Source organism: Diospyros lotus, chromosome 11 (assembly GCF_014633365.1).
Source record: "Diospyros lotus cultivar Yz01 chromosome 11, ASM1463336v1, whole genome shotgun sequence".
Taxonomy (NCBI): domain Eukaryota; kingdom Viridiplantae; phylum Streptophyta; class Magnoliopsida; order Ericales; family Ebenaceae; genus Diospyros; species Diospyros lotus.
The window spans coordinates 29,504,825-29,524,716 of record NC_068348.1 but is presented as its reverse complement, the minus strand read 5'-3'; the positions used below and the strand labels follow the sequence as shown (position 1 = coordinate 29,524,716).

The 19,892-nt window shown below is 37.9% G+C and overlaps 1 protein-coding gene, 3 non-coding genes and 1 pseudogene across 4 annotated transcripts; 4 read left to right on the top strand and 1 right to left on the bottom strand.

Moving 5' to 3' along the window:
• The first annotated feature begins 134 nt into the window (after positions 1 to 134).
• On the top strand, positions 135 to 294 carry LOC127813785 (U1 spliceosomal RNA). The gene has a single exon (XR_008026193.1). It is a non-coding gene; the product is annotated as a U1 spliceosomal RNA (small nuclear RNA).
• A 2,716-nt stretch (positions 295 to 3,010) lies between these two features.
• Positions 3,011 to 3,170, top strand: LOC127813816 (U1 spliceosomal RNA). Its single transcript, XR_008026221.1, has one exon. It is a non-coding gene; the product is annotated as a U1 spliceosomal RNA (small nuclear RNA).
• Positions 3,171 to 3,801: 631 nt separating this feature from the next.
• LOC127813826 (U1 spliceosomal RNA) lies at positions 3,802 to 3,961 on the top strand. The gene has a single exon (XR_008026231.1). It is a non-coding gene; the product is annotated as a U1 spliceosomal RNA (small nuclear RNA).
• A 168-nt stretch (positions 3,962 to 4,129) lies between these two features.
• Positions 4,130 to 7,354, bottom strand: LOC127812830 (protein NRT1/ PTR FAMILY 1.2-like; annotated as a pseudogene).
• Positions 7,355 to 14,664: 7,310 nt separating this feature from the next.
• Positions 14,665 to 18,953, top strand: LOC127812484 (VAN3-binding protein). The gene is made up of 10 exons (XM_052352882.1): positions 14,665 to 14,902; positions 15,002 to 15,178; positions 15,257 to 15,522; positions 16,056 to 16,121; positions 16,777 to 16,845; positions 16,918 to 17,287; positions 17,699 to 17,866; positions 17,988 to 18,037; positions 18,134 to 18,191; positions 18,273 to 18,953. Coding segments are annotated over exons 2-10 (1,245 nt in total). The 5' UTR covers positions 14,665 to 14,902; positions 15,002 to 15,177; the 3' UTR covers positions 18,470 to 18,953.
• The last annotated feature ends 939 nt before the right edge of the window (positions 18,954 to 19,892 follow it).

The window sequence follows — 19,892 nt, the reverse complement described above, 5'->3', positions numbered from 1 at the left end:
ATGAATAGGGGATGGAAAATGAAAATCTCCCGAGAGTTCGAGTGGCGTGCTCCTGTCATCCCACATTGGAAGCACAAGGACTTGGCAAAGGCTAAGAAGGCCTATAGAAAACAATGTGAAATCAATCTAGAAACATACTTACCTGGACGGGGTGAATGGGCGATCAGGAAGGCCCATGGCCTGGGTTGGTGATTTCCATTGCACATGGGAGAGTGCCTGCCTAAGATCTGTCCAAGTGACAGAGTCTGCGTCGTAATTTGTGACCGTGGGGGCCAGCGTTCGCGCGGTCCCTATCCATTTCTAGTTTAATGCATAGAATTTAATATTTATTTTTATCCAACATATGTTAATCAGCAGAAGGAAAATGCTAAAAAGTTCGATGGTTTTATTGAAAGGGGGCAAAAAGAAGAAAAATATTAAAAAACTTAAGGTTTTATCGAAAGGGAGTAAAAAAGTCAATTTTGCCCCTATATCTTATTTTCTCCCTCCCTTTCCCCTGGATTCCCCCCATTCTGGTGTGTTTCCCTTGCTATGGTCGTTGCTTCGCCTCACTGTCGTCGTCTCTCTATCATGGTCGCCTCGTCTTATTCTCGCCGACAATCGATGGCAACGACAACAAGGTGTGGCGGCGAGGCGAGGCGGGACAACAGCCATGGTAGGGGAGACACATCAGAGAAGGGGGACAGTGGCTCGCTTTGCAAATTTGCAAAGTGGACGGGGCAAAATCGTCTTTTTTACCTGTTTTTTTTAGTCGCTTGGTAAGTCTGTTGGGTCATGTAGAATGACTCTCGGAAGAAATACAAACACAATGCCAGGTATTAATTAAGCATGCAATTTTGGATCCAACTACCTCGGGATAGGTATGTAAATAGATTTTAATTATTTTTATTTAAAGTAAAAATACAATATAAGTAAAAGATTAATTTAAAAATTTATCTAAAGAAGCATAAAATGAAAATAATTGGGAGCCCTGTTTACATCCTTAGGTGGAGAAGAGTTGAGTCAAATGGAGCTCTAAACTTGTTTGTTTAGAATTTTGTTGGGCTTCAGTTTATGCTTGGATTATAATTCTGTCTGTTTATATTATTTAAAATAAATTTGATCATGAGTTATAAATTTAGGTTAGGTTCGGTTGGACACAATCAAAAATGAGGGAAAAAGAAATAATAATGAGAATGGAATGGAATGACTTTTTCATTTTATTGTCATATTTGGTTACGATAAGAATAAAATTTCCATTCCATTTTATTCTCATGTTTGATATGCATTGATTCTTATAGAATGAAAAAAAAAAAATTAACAAGAATACCATGTTACATTATAAAATTAATAATTTTTATTTATAATTTCAAAAAAGCATTTAATTACTGAATTTATATTGAAAAAATTCTAAAATGTTTTTTTAAAATAAAAGCATTTTAAAAATTGAATTAAAATAAAATTCAATTCTTAATAATATATATATATATAATTGAAGAAAGAGTAGACATAATGGACAACAAAGGAGGACGATGTGGATAGTTTGGCAACAAATAGCAGCAAAAGCTGATGAAGAAAAAGATATAACGATGATACTGATGATTTGGCCACAGTTGTACTGACGAACGATCGAAAAAGATAAATGAAGAAGCGATCGGTGACAAAAGAAGAGTGCGACAAAATCTGGGCATGGTAACGGTAGTGACGGAGACGATGACTAAATCTGATTGTAGGAGGCGACAAACAATTCAATAACAGAAAAAAAAAAAAAAAAGAAGAAGAAGAAGAAGTGATAAGATTTTGTGAGGTTTATATATATGTGTCATTTTATAATTAAAACAATATTGTGAGGATAAAAAAAGTAATTGTGCCACCTATTTTTACAGTTTATGTGAGTTTTTTTTATCCATTTTCTTTTCATCATTTTCTTAGAATGTAACATTTATTTATTAGAGAATAAACCATTTAGTCTATTCCTTTGTACCAACTAAATAAAGCAATGAGTAAATTCCTTCTTCAATCTCTTTATCTCACCCTGTATCCTACTCAACCAAACTGACCTTAAAAATTAATTTTAGAGTCGTCTAAAGCTTAAATTAGTAACTATACAAACTATTAACATCCAAAAGCTATTTTTTTTTTTTTAAAAAAAAAACTTTGGGGTAAAAGACATAACATACATTGTTCATATTTTAAATAATGAAAATAACATGACAAACAATTAATTTTAAAAATACATATTACGTTGGAATGAACTAGAAATAAGGTTATATACAAGCCACAAACAAGTCACATCCATGTGACGTGATGTAAAAATAATTAAAAAGAGTGTGACAATTTGAATAAATCTGATACACTTAGGAGGAGGTGAGTGAGTAAGGTATCCTAAAATTGCCTCTAAAAATTGTTATGTGAATGTCCGATAATTGCCTTGGGTGAAAAACCCCAAAAGAAATAAGAATATTTGCATGTTATTTTAACATTTGGTAATATTTAAAGTGACTCATGCATTAATACATTGTTCTATATCTTATGTTAATACAAATATACAATTAAAATATTATAAAAAAACATCAAAATAGAATATCTTAAGTAAATATGGTAAAACCTCAATATAAAGACGCCTTGCAAGGTCATAAAACTCCCATAAAGAAGCTTTGAAGCTTTGGGAAGAAACAATATACTACTGTCTACTTGAATTATAAAATGTGAAATATAGGAAGCACAAGAAGCCCACAATCTACTCTATAATGGTTGCTTCATAAACTATTTAATTCTCTCACGATGGCTTCTAGAACTTATCATTTTGTGCCCCACAATGTGGTAAGAAAGGCATCGTTCTGTCATGTGATTTGAAACTAGCTAGGCCACTAAACAATGCTCCACATGGCCACCTCATAACCAACAATTATGTTAAGAAATTCGAACCTCAAATTGGCATAAATTCACTCGCTCGTCCCACATCGAAAGCGCAAGAGTGAAGAACGTGGAGTCGAGATTAGAAAATGGATGGTTATGCCAACCTTTCAACATACTTACCTGGACGGGGTCAATGGGCGATCAAGAAGGTCCATGGCCTAGGTTAGTGACTTCCATTGCACTTGGGATGGGTGCTCGCCTAAGGTCTGCCCAAGAGGTAGAGCCTACGTCATAATTTGTGATAGTGGGGGCCTGCGTTCGCGCGGCCCTTGCCCAACATTAGTCCGAAGTATATTTGTCTGAAAGGGCAACAGGTTCTTAATTCCTGCCTCATCCATCGTTGGCCTATATGCCTCTACCACCTATTGGGTTGTTACCTTTGTGTGAACATTAAATTATTTAGGTTATAATGTCTCACATTAATAATACAAATTATGGAAAAAATCTAACTTGTATGACCATCCTTATATTGGAAAAGTGGCATTAAATGAAGCAATTGATATTGTAAAACTAACTGCACATGGAAACATAATTGTCTTTTTGATTGCAAAGTAAATAACAAATGGTTAAATGATTAGTTTCCTTGTATAAAGAATGCAATGCAAGTGGAGTGGTAGTTCAGAAATGCAACGTATGAAAAGTAAAATCTAAGATAAAGATCATAGCACACAATACGCTCTACAAAGAAGGAAAAGGAGAAGTAAACTTTGAAGCATTGGTAACAATATAACATATTATCATTTGCAGCCCATATGAGCCCCCACATGGCCACCTCATGACCAACAAATATTCAAACATTCAAACATTGGATTGGTATAAATTAACTTGTCCCACATCGAATAAACAAGAGTGAGGAACACGGAGTCGAGATTACAAAATGGACGGTAATGCCCAACTTTAAACATACTTACCTGGACGGGGTCGATGGGTGATCAATAAGGTCCATGGCCTAGGTTGGTGACTTCCATTGCACTTTGGAAGGGTGCCCGCCTAAGGTCTGCCCAAGTGGCGGAGCCTACGTCATAATTTGTGGTAGTGGGGGCCTGCGTTCGCGCGGCCCTTGCCCAGTTATAGTCCAAGTAGTTTTTGTGTCTGCAACTTTGCTTATTGTTCCTGTCCTTATGATAAGAAATAACGTTGTCTACTCACAACAACTAAAATAGACTCGATCAATAAACCATTGGATGTTAAATTTCAGTATGAACAGTCATGATCATAACCATATAAAGCAACAGTAATGATCATAGTCATTTGGGAAAAAAATTGAAATTCTTTATAACAGTAACGAATATGATCAAGTACGACAGCCTTTCATGTTCTATCCCATAAAAAGCAGCTGCAGCTGCGCCTTTCAAGCAAGGTAAATTTCTACAGTTGGGTTCCTCATCTACCACATCAGAAAATAAACAAAGTTGAGCAAGCGTGAGAAGGTAATAAGCCAGTAATGCCCTTGTTAATGTTGCTTGATAACCAGCTTGTTTTACCTCCTTTGGTGGAGATGCCATCCACAATGTTCACCAGAAGACTCCCAAACAAGTTAGGCACGGCCATTCCAAGTGTGCACAGAGCCACCGTGATGCTAGACATGCTTTTGGGGAAGTGAGTGTAGAAGAACTCCATCTGCCCTATGGCATTAAAAGCCTGGGCGAGCCCAAGCAGCACACATTGTGGAACCAGCCACATTGCAGACATGTCAAGACCTTCCTCAATTGCCATTGTGCGCCTTACGCTTTCCGACTAGTACCACTAATGCTGACACTGCCATTGCTACACACAATAGGAATAACGCAATCCCCATTCGAACCTTAGGGTCAAGCCCGCACAGCCTACCTGTGTACCTTGCTAATAATATTGGCACCGTGATACGATCATACAAAGCAACAGATGTCGTCAATGTTACAATCACGAACACATTAAAGCTCCCTGTTGGGATTTAAAAAGTTGAGATAATGTGTCTATTCTTTGTCTTTGCTTGAAGTGTGGAAAACGAGTCCCGGCCAATACTCACTAGGAGCATAAAGTTGGTAGACCAGATGGGGATGCCTCTAAGAAGAGCCTTGAGTGATTCTACTGATTCTACTAGTTCCATGGATTTGAAGCTGATCCATCTGGATTTAAGTCCCTCTCCATATCCGTGATTACCCAAGCTTTGTTGAGAAACCTATGAAAGAACGACGGTGGACTGTTTGAAACAACCAAATCCTCCTCGATAACAAAATTTTGGCATGTTTAATGAAAAGAAACTCTTGTCATCAATGGTAAAAATGTGATTAAGAACAATCTGGTTCTGAGCTGGGGAAGCAGAAAAGGAACACCATTAATGTTGAAAAGAATGAAGAACAAACAGATGCTCTAACTTTAACATGTTTAAACTAATTTGTAATCAAATCAATTTCCACTAGTAACATCCTACTGTATGGGTACTATGCTAGAATAAGATGAAAACCTTAATGAAGTAAAGTGGGCTATAACAAGGAGATCGATGCATATAATTCGACAATCTTCATCATAAGAGATCAATATGGCAGACATGAGAAGCAAGATCATACCGTAGCTCTTCAGTTGGTGCAGAGATCACAGTGTTGTGACTTACATGTGAATAGTCAGCATAGTTATTCGAGGAAGGCAGGCTAATGTTTCTCTTTTGCCATGCCGCGACTGCAACTTGAATGAACCCAGTTAACAAGCTCTTGTTAGCTTTAACTTTAACAAAAAGAGAGGAACACAGTAAGAACATAAGAGCAGTGAAAAGCATTTGCATGGCAGGCACCCCAAAACCAACTTGCCAATGCCAGCCAAAATGATCCTGAATGTATACAATAACATTCAAGGCAAGAACCATGGAGAGTCCATTTGAAGCCTAGAACCAATTGAAGAAACTTTCTACAACTCTCTCACTGTTGGGGTTTTCTTTTATCCAACTGGTCGGCACCAAATGCAATAGAACAAGGTCGAATACAGCCTGCCCCAATGGAGACGAGACCAAAAGAAGAGAACAATATAGCAAGTTGAACTACTGTTGGAGATTGGCAACTATGGTTGAGCTCGTCACAAGGTAAAGGATTGAATTGTGGAACCATGGCAGTTAGCCAAAGAAACATACTTCCCTGTCCAAGCACCGCAAAACAGGATTGTTATCTGGGATTGAATAGTAGAACTGGTAAGGCTGAACCTCTCTATACGTAAACATGTATATTTATTGTATTGAAATGGATTTAGAGATTGAAACCAATAGGTTTGTTTTAATTTGAAATAACTAGTATTCTAACACAACAATCATATTGAAGAAGCCGTGATAGGAATGCCAATGGTGAAGCTCTTATTTCCTTCCATTATGATTTCAGAACCATTCATCACTATATGCTTCAGAATTAGAAATCCCATGGAAGTAAGCAAAATAAATAAATAGATAAATACATAAAAAATTAAACAAAAATGGAAACAACCACTGAATTTTAAGGGAAAGGAACATTTTCTAACTAAAAAAGCCTGAAATCTTCATCCAACAGTATGATTCATACAAACTTAACAAGGGGTTCCCCAAAAAATAAAAACAATTTCTTAATTAAACAGACAGGTGATTCTTTGCAAGATTAGTTGAACAGGAAACAGTGAAATTTTGCGTTCAAACATACAAAAATTTTAAGGTAACGTTTGTTAACTAAGATATAGATCGAAAAATACGAGATATGAAAAATCCTAAACAAAAGTGTTTTTCCATTGTATTTGTTAAATAAAATTTATCCCTCTCCCTTGAATAACTTATTTTGAACTTTACATATAGTTATTTTCATAGAATTTTATCTTATTCATTTTAATAAAAGCTACCTAAGAAAATTACTTCTAGAAAATCAGATAGAGAAAAACTCAAAATTTGGGGAACCCGGTAACCCTTAATAGGACTTACCAGAAGGCTAGAAATGGAGCCAAAGGTGATGACCCTAAACCGACCCAAGTAAGAATCGGAGAGAAAAGATCCAAATAAGGCCAACCCATTGGACATGGCTGATCATAAAGAGATCACAATGGAAGCAGTGGCTGCTTCCATGTGATAAACATTTATCAAGTAGAAAATCATGTTGGGCATCGGGCCATAGCTTGCCACCTTCTCAAATGGCTCATTCACTGCAACCTAGAGAGAAAAATCAAGAAAATATGTAACCACAGATAAACACCATATATAGATAGAAAATCTCATAATGTTTTTGCTCGTAGTTACATTACATGTGTATTACATATACATACATACGTGTGTGTGTGTGAGATTACCTATGGTGAAAGGCATAGTTCTTAGACCACCCTTTCCCGGTGAAGGAGAGTGATGGAGCAACTTCTTGTCGGTGGCATCTCCCTCCCTCCCTCTCTCTGTCTCTCTAACTTCCATTTCTCTGTAAACAGAACCGGCTGTGCCACGTAGACACTGACTAGTAGACAAAAGGGAAAAACAGCCTTCCATGTACAAATATTCATACTTTAAAACTAAAAAATATATATTATAAGGGTTTATTAATTATTTAAAATTCTAAAATAATTGAACTAAGGTTCAACTATATAATAAGAGAATAAAAAATTATTTTTATTTATTTTAATTAGTATTCTAGTGGTGTTGTAAAAAAAATTAAGCATTATATTTTAAATGAAATTTGGGTGATTATTTGCCATAAATAAGTAGGGTTTTTTTTTAGGATGAAAATATTAATCATACTGTTATTATTTTTCAATTTATTTCGATTCACAATTATTCACATCGGTTTAAATATCTCTTATTTACTCTCTTAAACAAAACACATAGTTTTTGACATTGATTAATTATTTTTTCTAAAAAATTTAACTCTTAAAAAATCATGTGTCATGTAGTAACTAGTGTTCTGTGTTCTGGTTTGATAAATGATTCATCTAATTTTGATTGGGGCCTACCTCTTTCATCCGTATAATTTCGGGCTTGAAGTCCTCTTATCTGATGGGCTTCGATGGCCCATCAACCATGTTTCCTTCACTTGGGTTCGGGCCCTATAAAAAAGATAATACTTGAGTAAGTCCACTAAATGAAAATTTGAGATTAAATTCTTGATACAAACACATTAAAGTTAATATTTTTATTTTTATTTTTTACGAAAATCCTTGAAAAATGCTATTTCTTGTCAATTCCCAATTTTTTTCCTTTCCTATAACTTTAGAGGATAGCAAAAATATAAAGTGACGATGGGGTCTTCAATGCTTGGGTAAAATTCTCGAGGGTATAGTAATCTAAATTTAATTTGAGAGTCCAATGAGAAGATTAAAAGGGTTAAGCTTATTTGAACACCCGCCACAAGGTTATCAGAACAAGGAGGGTTTAGGCCCAAGTCCACACTCATAGTTGGCTTGCCTAGTTTGTCTAGAGGATTGAACTTGAGCATCCTCCTGATATTATCCTAATTTATATTGACCCTTCAATTTGTTTAAATAAAGGTACAATCTTTCAAAAGTTGAATATGACATTTATTGCACATTTATTATATCATTACTATATTAGTCCCTAGTATAGTAATTGAATTGAGTGTTGAATTATCTATCAAGACTAGTCTCGGCCTTTTTTTTGCTAGAAGAGTCAATTTAGACTAAGTCAAACTCAAATATTAACATAATTACCTAGAAATAACCACACACACAAAAAAAAAAAAACTCAAATAGAATACAACAATATCAAGGATTGAATAAAAATTAATCCTAAAACGCTCGTCATAAAGAGAATCCACAAAATTATAAGAGTCTATGATTAGGGTTTAAATTTTTTCTAATATAGCATTATAATTAGCTTACTCCTCGACTCCACATTTATGTTTTCTTTTCAATATTGATCAATGGTTACTCATTATTTGTATATTCGTCCCCATCTCATTGTATTGTTTGGCATAAATTGTATGTCATTTTATAAAAAAAGTAAAATATATATAATTTGGGAAGATTGGAGTGTTGTTCTTATTGAAATTCTTTGTTTAGGACTTAATATCAACAAAAGTTAAGACATATTACTGTTAGGACTGCTATGTTTATTGAACTTGGGCCCATGTAATATCTACAAAGTTAGGGTTCTGTTTTCAATTTTTCTTTTTAAAATTTTAAAAGTGAAAATCAGTAAAAGAACGTTTAATTACTTGTTTTTGTTTATCACCTCCCACAATACATAATAGAACAACGATGAGACAAATAAGGTACCTCACTTATTAGATATTATTATGCCTTTTTATAGTTGTTTTGCACTAAGGCAATAGTAGTTTAGATAGAAGTATGTGGACGGTTGGGATATATCTATTAGATGGGCCTGGCCATTCACAGGTCTTGCTTTTTGACCTTGGATCTGTGATGGAGGGCCAATGGTTGGTTCAGGCCTCATTTGGGCCTTTTTTTTCATTTCAAGCCTAATTCTTTTGTTTTGGGCTAGTTGGGTTTTATTAACAATATTTATAATCAATAAGTATGATAATTATGTATATTAGTGTCGTCTGAATGAATACAACAACAAAAACAAAACATGTTTATATATATATATATATATATACACACGTGTGTGTGAATAGAGTTGTAGATGAAATTAATTATCTAAGATATGTGTCCGTCAAAGTCATAATGTTTTTGAGAACTATTTAAAATTTAGGGCTAATAGCATAAAAAAAAAAAAACATTTTCACGTTTTTGTAATTTTATCCAAATATTTTAATTTTGATAATAAATGCCCGATTGGTCGCAATTTTAGCCATGACTTGAATTTGATTCGAGAGACGTGTAATACCCCAAGAGCCCAGAGAATGGTAGTATATATCGAGGATAAGTAAAGAAGGAAACAATACCAGCTGAATACTTTTTGGAATGAATGTAGGCAAAGAACTTCGGGGTTAAGCGCGCTTGAGCTGGGGAAGCTTAAGGATGGGTGACCCTTTGGGAAGTTCGCGTAGGCCTATTAGGATAAGTTATTCCGGTCCTTCCTATCGCTCAATGCGGGATGTTACAGGTGGTATCAGAGTCGACCCCCAAGCCTTTGAGCGCAATGATGGGGCAAATCTCAGCGAGGACGCGGAGTCCCTAAGGGGGAGGGGTGCGTGTAGGCACCTTAGGTGAATCCCACATCGATCATGCAAAAAGAGGAAATCTAAGATCGGTTGTAAGGTCACATGACAAGAACATCATATGCTCAATGGGGGAGAATATAATAACCCAAGAGCCTAGAGAATGGTAGTATATATTGAGGATAAGTAAGGAATAAAACAACATCAGCTGGATACCTTTTGGATTTAATGTAGGCAAGTAACTCCGGAAACAACACCAGCTGGATACCTTCGAGATGCGTGTAATACCCCAAGAGCCTAGAGAATGGTAGTATATATCGAGAATAAGTAAGGAAGGAAACAATACCAGCTGAATACTTTTTGGGCTGAATGTAGGCAAGGAACTCCAGAGTTAAGCGTGCTTGAGCTGGGGAAGCTTAAGGATGGGTGATCCCTTGGGAAGTTCGCATAGACCCATCAGGGTAAGTTGTTCCGGTCCTTCCTATCGCTCAATGCGGGATGTTACAGGTCATATCAGCGCCGACCCCCGAGCCTTTGAGCACGATGGTGGGGCAAACCTCAGCGAGGACATGGAGTCCTTAAGGGGTAGGGGTGCGTGTAGGCACATTAGGTGAATCCCACATCGGTCATGCAAAATAAGGAGATTTGAGACCGGTTGTAAGATCGCATGACAAGAACATCATGTGCTCAAGGGGGGAGAATATAATAACCCAAGAGTCTAGAGAATGATAGTATATATTGAGGATAAGTAAGGAATGAAACAACACCAGTTGAATACCTTTTGGATTGAATGTAGGCAAGTAACTCCGGAAACAACACCAGCTGGATACCTTCGAGATGTGTGTAATACCCCAAGAACCTAGAAAATGGTAGTATATATTGAGAATAAGTAAGGAAGGAAACAATACCAACTGGATACTTTTTGGGTTGAATGTAGGCAAGGAACTCCGGGGTTAAGCGTGCTTGAACTGGGGAAGCTTAAGGATGGGTGATCCCCTAGGAAGTTCGCATAGGCCCATCAGGGTAAGTTGTTCCGGTCCTTCCTTTCGCTTAATGCGGGATGTTACATGTCGTATCAGAGCTGACCCCCGAGCCTTTGAGCGCGATGGTGGGGCAAATCTCAACGAGGACGCGGAGTCCCTAAGGGGGAGGGGTGTGTGTAGGCACCTTAGGTGAATCCCACATCGGCCATGCAAAAGGAGGAGATCTGAGACCGGTTGTAAAGTCGCATGATAAGAACATCATGTGCTCAAGGGGGGAGAATATAATAACCTAAGAGCCTAGAGAATGATAGTATATATTGAGAATAAGTAAGGAATGAAATAACACCAGCTGAATACCTTTTGGGTTGAATGTAGGCAAGTAACTCCGGAAACAACACCAGCTGGATGCCTTCGAGATGCGTGTAATACCTCAAAAGCCTAGAGAAGGGTAGTATATATTGAGAATAAGGAAGGAAACAATACCAGTTGGATATTTTTTGGGCTGAATGTAGACAAGGAACTCCGGGGTTAAGCGTGCTTGAGCTGGGGAAGCTTAAGGATGGGTGATTCCCTGGGAAGTTCGCGTAGGCCCATCAGGGTAAGTTGTTCCGATCCTTCCTATCGCTTAATGCGGGATGTTACATGTCGTATCAGAGCCGACCCCCGAGCCTTTGAGCGCGATGGTGGGGCAAATCTCAGCGAGGACGCGGAGTCCCTAAGGGGGAGGGGTGCATGTAGGCACCTTAGGTGAATTCCACATCGGTCATGCAAAAAGGGGAGATTTGAGACCGGTTGTAAGGTCGCATGACGAGAACGTCATGTGCTCAAGGGGGGGGGGAGAATATAATAACCCAAGAGTCTAGAGAAGGATAGTATATATTGAGGATAAATAAGGAAGGAAACAACACCAGCTGGATACCTTTTGGATTGAATGTAGGCAAGTAACTCCAAAAATAACACCAGTTGGATACCTTCGAGAGGCGTGTAATACCCCAAGAGCCCAGAAAAAAGGTAGTATATATCGAGGATAAGTAAGAAATGAAACAATACTAGCTGGATACTTTTTGGGCTGAATGTAGGCAAGGAACTCCGGGGTTAAGCGTGCTTGAGCTGGGAAAGTTTAAAGATGGGTGACCCCCTGAGAAGTTTGCGTAGGACCATCAGGGTAAGTTGTTTCGATCCTTCCTATCATTCGATGCCGGATGTTACAGGTCGTATCAGAGCCGACCCCTGAGCCTTTGAGCGCGATGGTGGGGCAAATCTCAACGAGGACGCGGAGTCCTTAAAGGGGAGGGGTACGTGTAGGCACCTTAGGTGAATCCCACATCGGCCATGCAAAAGGGAGAGATCTGAGACCGGTTATAAGGTCGCATGACGAGAACGTCATGTGCTCAAGGGGGGAGAATATAATAACCCAAGAGCCTAGAGAATGGTAGTATATATTGAGGATAAGTAAGGAAGGAAACAACACCAACTGGATACCTTTTGGATTGAATGTAGGCAAGTAACTCCGTGGTTAAACGTGCTTGACCTGGAGAAGCTCAAGGATGGGTGACCACTTGGGAAGTTCGCGTAGGCCCATCAGGGTAAATTGTTCTGGTCCTTCTTATCGCTTGATGCGGGATGTTACAAGGCGTGTGCGCTCGCTGACGTGGTACGCCACTTGATATTTTAAAACATTTTGAATAAGCCCCACGTTGACACAAGTGAAAAAAAATAAAAAATATGTGTTATATATATATACACACACACAGAAGGAAGAAGACAGATGGAGGACAGAGACGGAGATGACAACGAAGGAGGATGGCACGAAGCTGGGCTAGAGGTGGCGGTCGATCTAGAAACTGGAGGCAGCGATGGAGGTCGATATGGAAAGAGGCCAATCTAGAATCTAGAAGTTTGATGGCCAATCGTTAACGTCGATGGGGCTGGCTTAAGTGACCGACGACGAGGGTGAAGTGGCCGACAAAGAACGTCATCGACCGACAACAACATAGGGTTGTCGGTTGCTTTTAGTGAGGTTGTCTTGAGTAGGAGAAAGCCCAAATTGATAATTGATCTAGCTTCTAGATCGGTCACCATTGTTGTGAGCAAGGGGAAGCCCAGATCGATTGCCACCTCTAACTTCTAGATCGACTGTCGCCGTCCACCGTCGTAGTCATTACCATCGTCGTCCTTCCCTATTTCTTCTATGTGTGTATGTGTATATATATATTTAACAATTTTTTTATTTTTTTTCATATGTATCAATGTAAGGTCCACTTAAAATGTTTTAAAACACCAGGTGGTGCCATGTTAGCGAGTGCACATGACTCTTGAATCAGATTTGAATCGTGGCTAAAATTATAATCAATCGATCAAATCGGGTGTCTATTGTCAAAATTGAAACGTTTGAATAAAATCGCAAAAATGCGAAAATATTTTATTTTTTCATGCTAATAGCCCTAAAATTTATTATGTTCAAGAATGTATATAAGTATGAATAAAGTTAAATTGAAACTAATTATCCAAGATAAGTTTGTATCATCCCATCACTTAGAGCAAACATACAATTAGAAAGAAGGAACAAGATCAAAATCTTATTAAATTGGTGAGCATCCTTCAAACAAAAGGAAGGATTAAAGATCCCCCCCAAAAAAAACAAAAAAACAAAAATTCTTGAGCATTCTCTGTCATCTTCTCAATGGCTCAAAATATCTCATACATATTACATTTGATTATGTATGGTTAAAAGTATGATTTTGTAATCTATGAAGTGTAGTTAAATATCTTATATTACTCCCAACACTTTCTCGGTAGATAAAAGAAAGACATAAAAAAAAAATGAAACCAAAAGCAAAATTAAGAACAGAGCAAGCTTATAAAACAGGCTAAGTTTATACTTTTAATAAAAGAACAAAAACTAAAAAATAATAATAAAATTGAAAACAAAACACTTATAAGTATACCCCATGTTGTGATACACACACTTATAAGTATGCCCCATGTTGTGATAGTTTAAGCTAGCATTCATAGTTTCTAATTCCACGGCCTGCAATGGAAGAATTAACACAATTGTAAGTATACCCCATGTTGTGATGGTTTAAGCTGGTATTCATGGTGTCTAGGGCCTGCAATGGAAGAATTGAATTGACACGAGTGGAAGAGAAACAGAAGAAGAGAAAAAGTGGGAATCATAATCACTAAATATGATTTAAGTGTTGCAGAAGTGGGAGGTGGGACCTTCATTTTGTAAATGAACAGTGATCCAAATTCCACTTCCCAGAGACATGCTACGATTGGACTTAAAGCCACTGAAGAAAGAGCAAACAAAAACAAAAAGAAATGAACACTAGTCTTTTGCTTTATTGGTTGGTACATTGAAGTTAACAACTCTAAACATAAAACATCCAACAACAGAAAGAGAAAGCCAAAAAAAAAAAAGAAAGATCTCCTCTTTCTTTTGTATTTGGACTTTAACTTTGCTTACAGCTGAAATTAAGGGAGACTTAGTGTTGACAGCAATAAGAGGTTATAGATTGAGTAATCTCTTTAAAGCTTTTATTATTAATGATTATGTATTTGTCATTATAAGAGAAAGAAGAAGAATTACGTTAAATAATCAAACATATATATATATATTACATGAAATTGTTGAATTTTATACCATAATTTCTAAAGAAAAAAGGGGTGAGATCAATTTTCCGCACACTTTAAAGGTCGATCTGAATTTGTGTTTGGAAATTATGGCTAAGAATCCCGAAGAAGGTACAGAAGAACTCAGCGGCAGCTACACACTTCGCCAGTGGGCATGGTTTGGATTACAATAAAAAAGGATAGGCATCGGGTGCAAGAGAGGGGCCTCTTCTCTAACTTTATACAGTGGTAATGGAGGCAAAGGAAACCCCAGTTCATGATGGAATCCGCCGCTCAAAAAACAGTCTTTTATCTCTTTATGCGTAAAGCACAAAAAGATGGAAAACAATAGAAACATTTGTAAGTTGGAGACAAAGTCGGTTCAACTTTAATTGGAATCTTTGGTTTGGCATCGAATATATAACTCTACTTCCTTAATAATTCCTTTCATTCTACCAGATTTTATCACTAAAGAAAAGAACTGAACTGCGTACCTTGATATTAAATATCAAGCTCTTCTTCCTGCTCTTGACCATCAACAGCTTCTTGGTTGCCAACTTTGCATGAGAAGACAATTTAGTTCCATCTTCATCTTAACCAAAGCGAGATCAGAGTGAAGCAAAGCAACGAAGAAAAGTAAGAACAACAAGGCATTTGGCTCTTGATTCAATCAAGGAAATGAATAAAGTGGTTCCTTACTTGTGATTGTTGCAGTGACAGAAAGCTTGCAGGGTTCCAAATTGACGAGGAATCGGCTTGAAAAGATTGAGGAAGATAAGCCAGCGAGTTGGTTGCCGGCGACATGCCCTCCACCGGAAACTCCGACCGAGTCCATGGAGTTCCTCGCCAGGTCATGGAGTCTCTCAGCCATGGAACTCTCTAAAGCTCTTTCCCACACTTGTAATCTGCCTGAGAAGCCACCTCTTTGTTCTCTTGATGCTGAGCCACGCCCTGCAAGCTTCACAGCTCCAGAAGAATCAGTAAGCAATAGTAATTTCCCTATTGTACTTAATTCCCAACTCATGCAGTTTTCCTTTTCAATAATGGCTCTGTTTTTCATTCGATCTACTCATCCTACAAAAAGCCCAAGCAAGAATATAAAAAAGTACATTTTGTCCCACTTAAGGGCAGTAGCTTGGAGAAATGGGTGAAACTGGAAAGAAAACCACTTTCAGGAGGTTGCGAACTTGCGGGTTCAACTTGCATTTGTGCTCTCACGCGTGGTCAGGAAGGCAAACCCGCTTGCAGATAGCTCTGTCCATACACTGTGTGAGCTAGGGGCACTTAATTCACTTGTATCCATTGATTGGGCCTTGGCTAGGTTCAGGTGTACAATTGTGGGTTATCCGGGACTCCTCGAGCCTGGTAGGTGGGAATTGTTCAAGTCACGTCTAAGGGGAAAGCTACCTTGGTCCCCTCTTCCTTACCCTTTTTAGTTAACACACACACACACACATGTACATATATATTCAGAGGATAATAATATGATTTCCATGTATTTGTTGTGTTACAGCAGCTTCAAACATTATCAAGTGCAGATAGCCCTCCAATTTCCCCAAGAGGAAGTGATGAGTCAAAGGTACTGCTAGTTGAGAACTTGTGATATGATTTATACGTATACATCTAGACATGCTGCCAAACAAGCATTCCCTTCTATGAAATTATTATTACTCATTAAAATTTAATCAATGAACCACATCTTGTCAAGACAATCTAGATTCTGTTGAGAACACGCGTAAAAGTAGAAATCATATGTAGTGCTTTATGCTTCTGCAAAATCATTAACTTAACGGAACAAGCTAAACGCACCTGGGGAATGAGGCAAAAAAAAAAAAAAACCCTTGGTGTTACAATCAGAAGAACAGAAAAAGTATTTATGGATGTACTATAATAACAACATATCATCAAGCCTTAATCTACTATGTGGGGTCGGCTAAATAAATTCTAAATTTCTAACCTGCCAATCATTTCTAATATAGACCAATTTTCCAGTGACCATTGAGCTACCCTTCCAATACAACGTATTGAACAAGTAAAAATGTGCAACTTGAAACTGAGCATTGGAAGCTAAAGTAGTTTTTTAAAGCCTCAGTAACTGAATTATCAAATCCCTTGATAAAGACCTCAAAAGTCCTTGAAATTGCAATCAAGTATTGATCCTTCGTCAACTAACAACTAGACAAGTATTACCAAAGTGCAATAGCTTCATCCTTGTAACAACAGTTACTCTGCAGGAACTGTTTTTACTCCATCAAGCCCTGAACACAGATTTCCTCTCTAATCAGCAGCTACTAAGAAATGGGGTATGTCTTTCTAAACTCACCATCGATATGGTGATCATCACCATCATCTTGATCACTGTTATTTTTCATCAGCTGTACAGGAGCATCATGAGGGGAAGGACAGTGGGTAGATGGTTGAAAGATCAAAAGGAGAGGAAGAAGCAGGAGCTAAGAACTCACAACGCCCAATTGCACGCAGCAGTATCTGTGGCTGGGGTTGCTGCCACTGTGGCTGCTCTTGCTGCCTCATCGGCAACATGCCCTGAAAATTCAACAACCCAACACAGGGCACCTTCCAAAGCATCTGCTGCAATGGCATCTGCAGCAGCTCTGGTAGCATCCCATTGCATTGAGATCGCAGAGGAAATGGGAGCTGATCGTGACCATATCTTGTCGGTTGTTGATTCTGCAATCAAAGCTAGGACTAACGGTGATATCATGGCCCTAACTGCTGGAGCTGCAACAGGAATTGCTCCGACTACCCTACATACCCTTTATTTTATAGTTGAAAATCTCTAAACACAACCTAAAGTTGGCCAAATAATTGAACAAAATGAGGGCTCTTTGCTTATCAACTGGTAGACTTCACAGAACACAACCTGTACAAGCTCCATATATTCAGTACATTTTTTTACTTAAATTTGAGTCCCTAAAAACACAAGTAATATAACTCAAATAATTTCTTAGAAACAGATTCACATAAAGCATCAAATTCTTTGGAATCCACTTTCCCGCTACACATGACAAAATTTCTGTTCATTTCTTCCAGTTTTACTAAGCCTTCTAAGAGATGGAGTTGATTTTCTGATTTCTAATTATTTCCCAATATGAGAATATAATTTTAAGCACCCATCTGATTGAGCGGTCGCTGATGCAGCCTTAAGGGGAGCTGCCATCCTAAGGGCAAGACTGCAGAAGGGGTGTGGGGGTGCCCCTATTGCTCTGGCTGATGAACAGGTTGAAGAGGGCAAAGAATCGAGTGCCTTAACAGCAATGAACTTTGTTTCCAAAGGAGGAGAGCTTCTCAAGCGCACCAGGAAAGGTAATTTTCAGCAAAAAAAATATTAGGCAACAAAGAATCAGTCTACATAACTGGAACGATGCTAGTATTCCCCCTTCATTTAACAAGATTATTGGTGCTCAATGATGTCTGGTGGTGGCAGGTGCTCTTCACTGGAAACAAGTTTCTTTCAACATAAATTCAAGTTGGCGGGTAAGATAAGTTAAATTAGTATTAGTTGCTTTTCAATATCTTTAAGTCTTTTACTCTGTTGCTGTGATTGCTGAATTAAGTTGGGATGGGAAACAGGTGGTAGTGAAATTGAAAAGCAAGCACATGGCAGGAACATTCACAAAGAAAAAGAAATGTAAGTAATATCCCCTTAGCCATCATAAAGCAGTTTGCCTTGTTTGGCAACTTGCCACCTGAATCAAGCCATGCCGTGCAGGCATAGTTTTCGGAGTCTACTGCGACATCGCGGCATGGACAGGAAGGGAGAGGGAGGATACCCTTGAGCAGAGGGCTTATTTTGGGATACAAACTGGTGACAGGAAAATTGAGTTTGAATGCAGAAATAAAGGTGAGAAACAAATGTGGATCGATGGGATTCAGCACATGTTGAATTGCCAAGCCAGCATGACTTGAATTTTGGAGACAGGAAACTGATTTCACCCATTACAGTTGTATATAGTGTGAAATGAGTGAGTTATTATGTCTGCAGAATGGCACCAATTACTAACCAGGTGTCTCAAGCAGAATTGGTAAGACAGAAGACAAATATCAGTTGACAAAACCATTCTGGATTCTCCTAGCAATTTAGTCAGCATGTGTGATAGCTATACACATGTCATGCTTTAGTTACCTTAATTCCCTGAGAAAATCAGACATTATCAATAAAGACCTGCATAACAAGAGTAAGGAACAAGAGGGAGAGAGGAGTAAAATAAAAAACAACAATAGCAATTAGTAACACTGGACCACCTTAGCTGAACAGGACATTCAAGCCATTCTTTTGCTTACAGAATTGATAGTACTGTAAATGCTTGTATTCTCAGAAGTATTAAATTATAGCAACACAAAACTTCTGGTACTGTAAATGTTTGTCTTCTCAGAGAAAAATACACTTTGAGCTCAATATTTAGAAATCCAAGAAAGGAAAAAAAATTGAAATTCCAAGAATCAAGATTAGGCACCAATCCAATGAAATCTCCCTTGCGAGTCCATGTGAATGTTCTCGTAAACGAGTACGTTTAGCCACTAACCTCATCGAGCAGACATGGTCTCGTCGTTTCAAAACTAAGAGACTGTTTGGCTTACCATTTTTAATTATAACTTTTAAGTTAAATAGCGGTTAGCATAAAAGTTGTGTAGTGTTTAAGTTGATAACGTGTTTGGATAAATGTACTTTTAAACTATCAATTAATAGTTATGTGTTTGGTTTGTAAAAGCTGATAAGTTGTCAAAACTGACAAAAAGACTAAAATAGATATAATGTTAAATAATTCAAATAAAATTTATAAAAATACTATTTTTTATAAAAAAAAATTATAAATTAATTTCTAAATATTAGATAAATTATACATACTTATTAAAAAAAATATTAATATATATATACAATATATATACTTACAGCTGTAATATATATATATATATTGTATATATTCTGCTACGGACGCCATCGGCGATGGAGGGGGAGGCCGTGATCGAGGCTGGAGGCGGCACCTGATGGTGACGGCGGTAATGGAGGAAGGTCAATGGTGCTCGGCGACGGCTGCGACAGATCTGGAACCTGGTTGCAGCGATGGCGCGACCTGGTGTTGTAGTAATGGCGCGACCCAGCTGGACTACACGACCACGTCGACGGCGATATGGAGGAGGGCCAACGGCTGCGGCGTCGGTAATGGTAGAGTAAAACTTGGGAGAAGATGATGGAACCTGGTTGAGATTTGGGAGACGATGAGGGCATTTTGATATTTTAATTGGTCAATCAAGCAGCATTTTTAGGTAAAGCTGGGGGTACCAGCTTTTGAAAAATGCTGGTATAATAGCTTTTACGCGGGATAGCTTT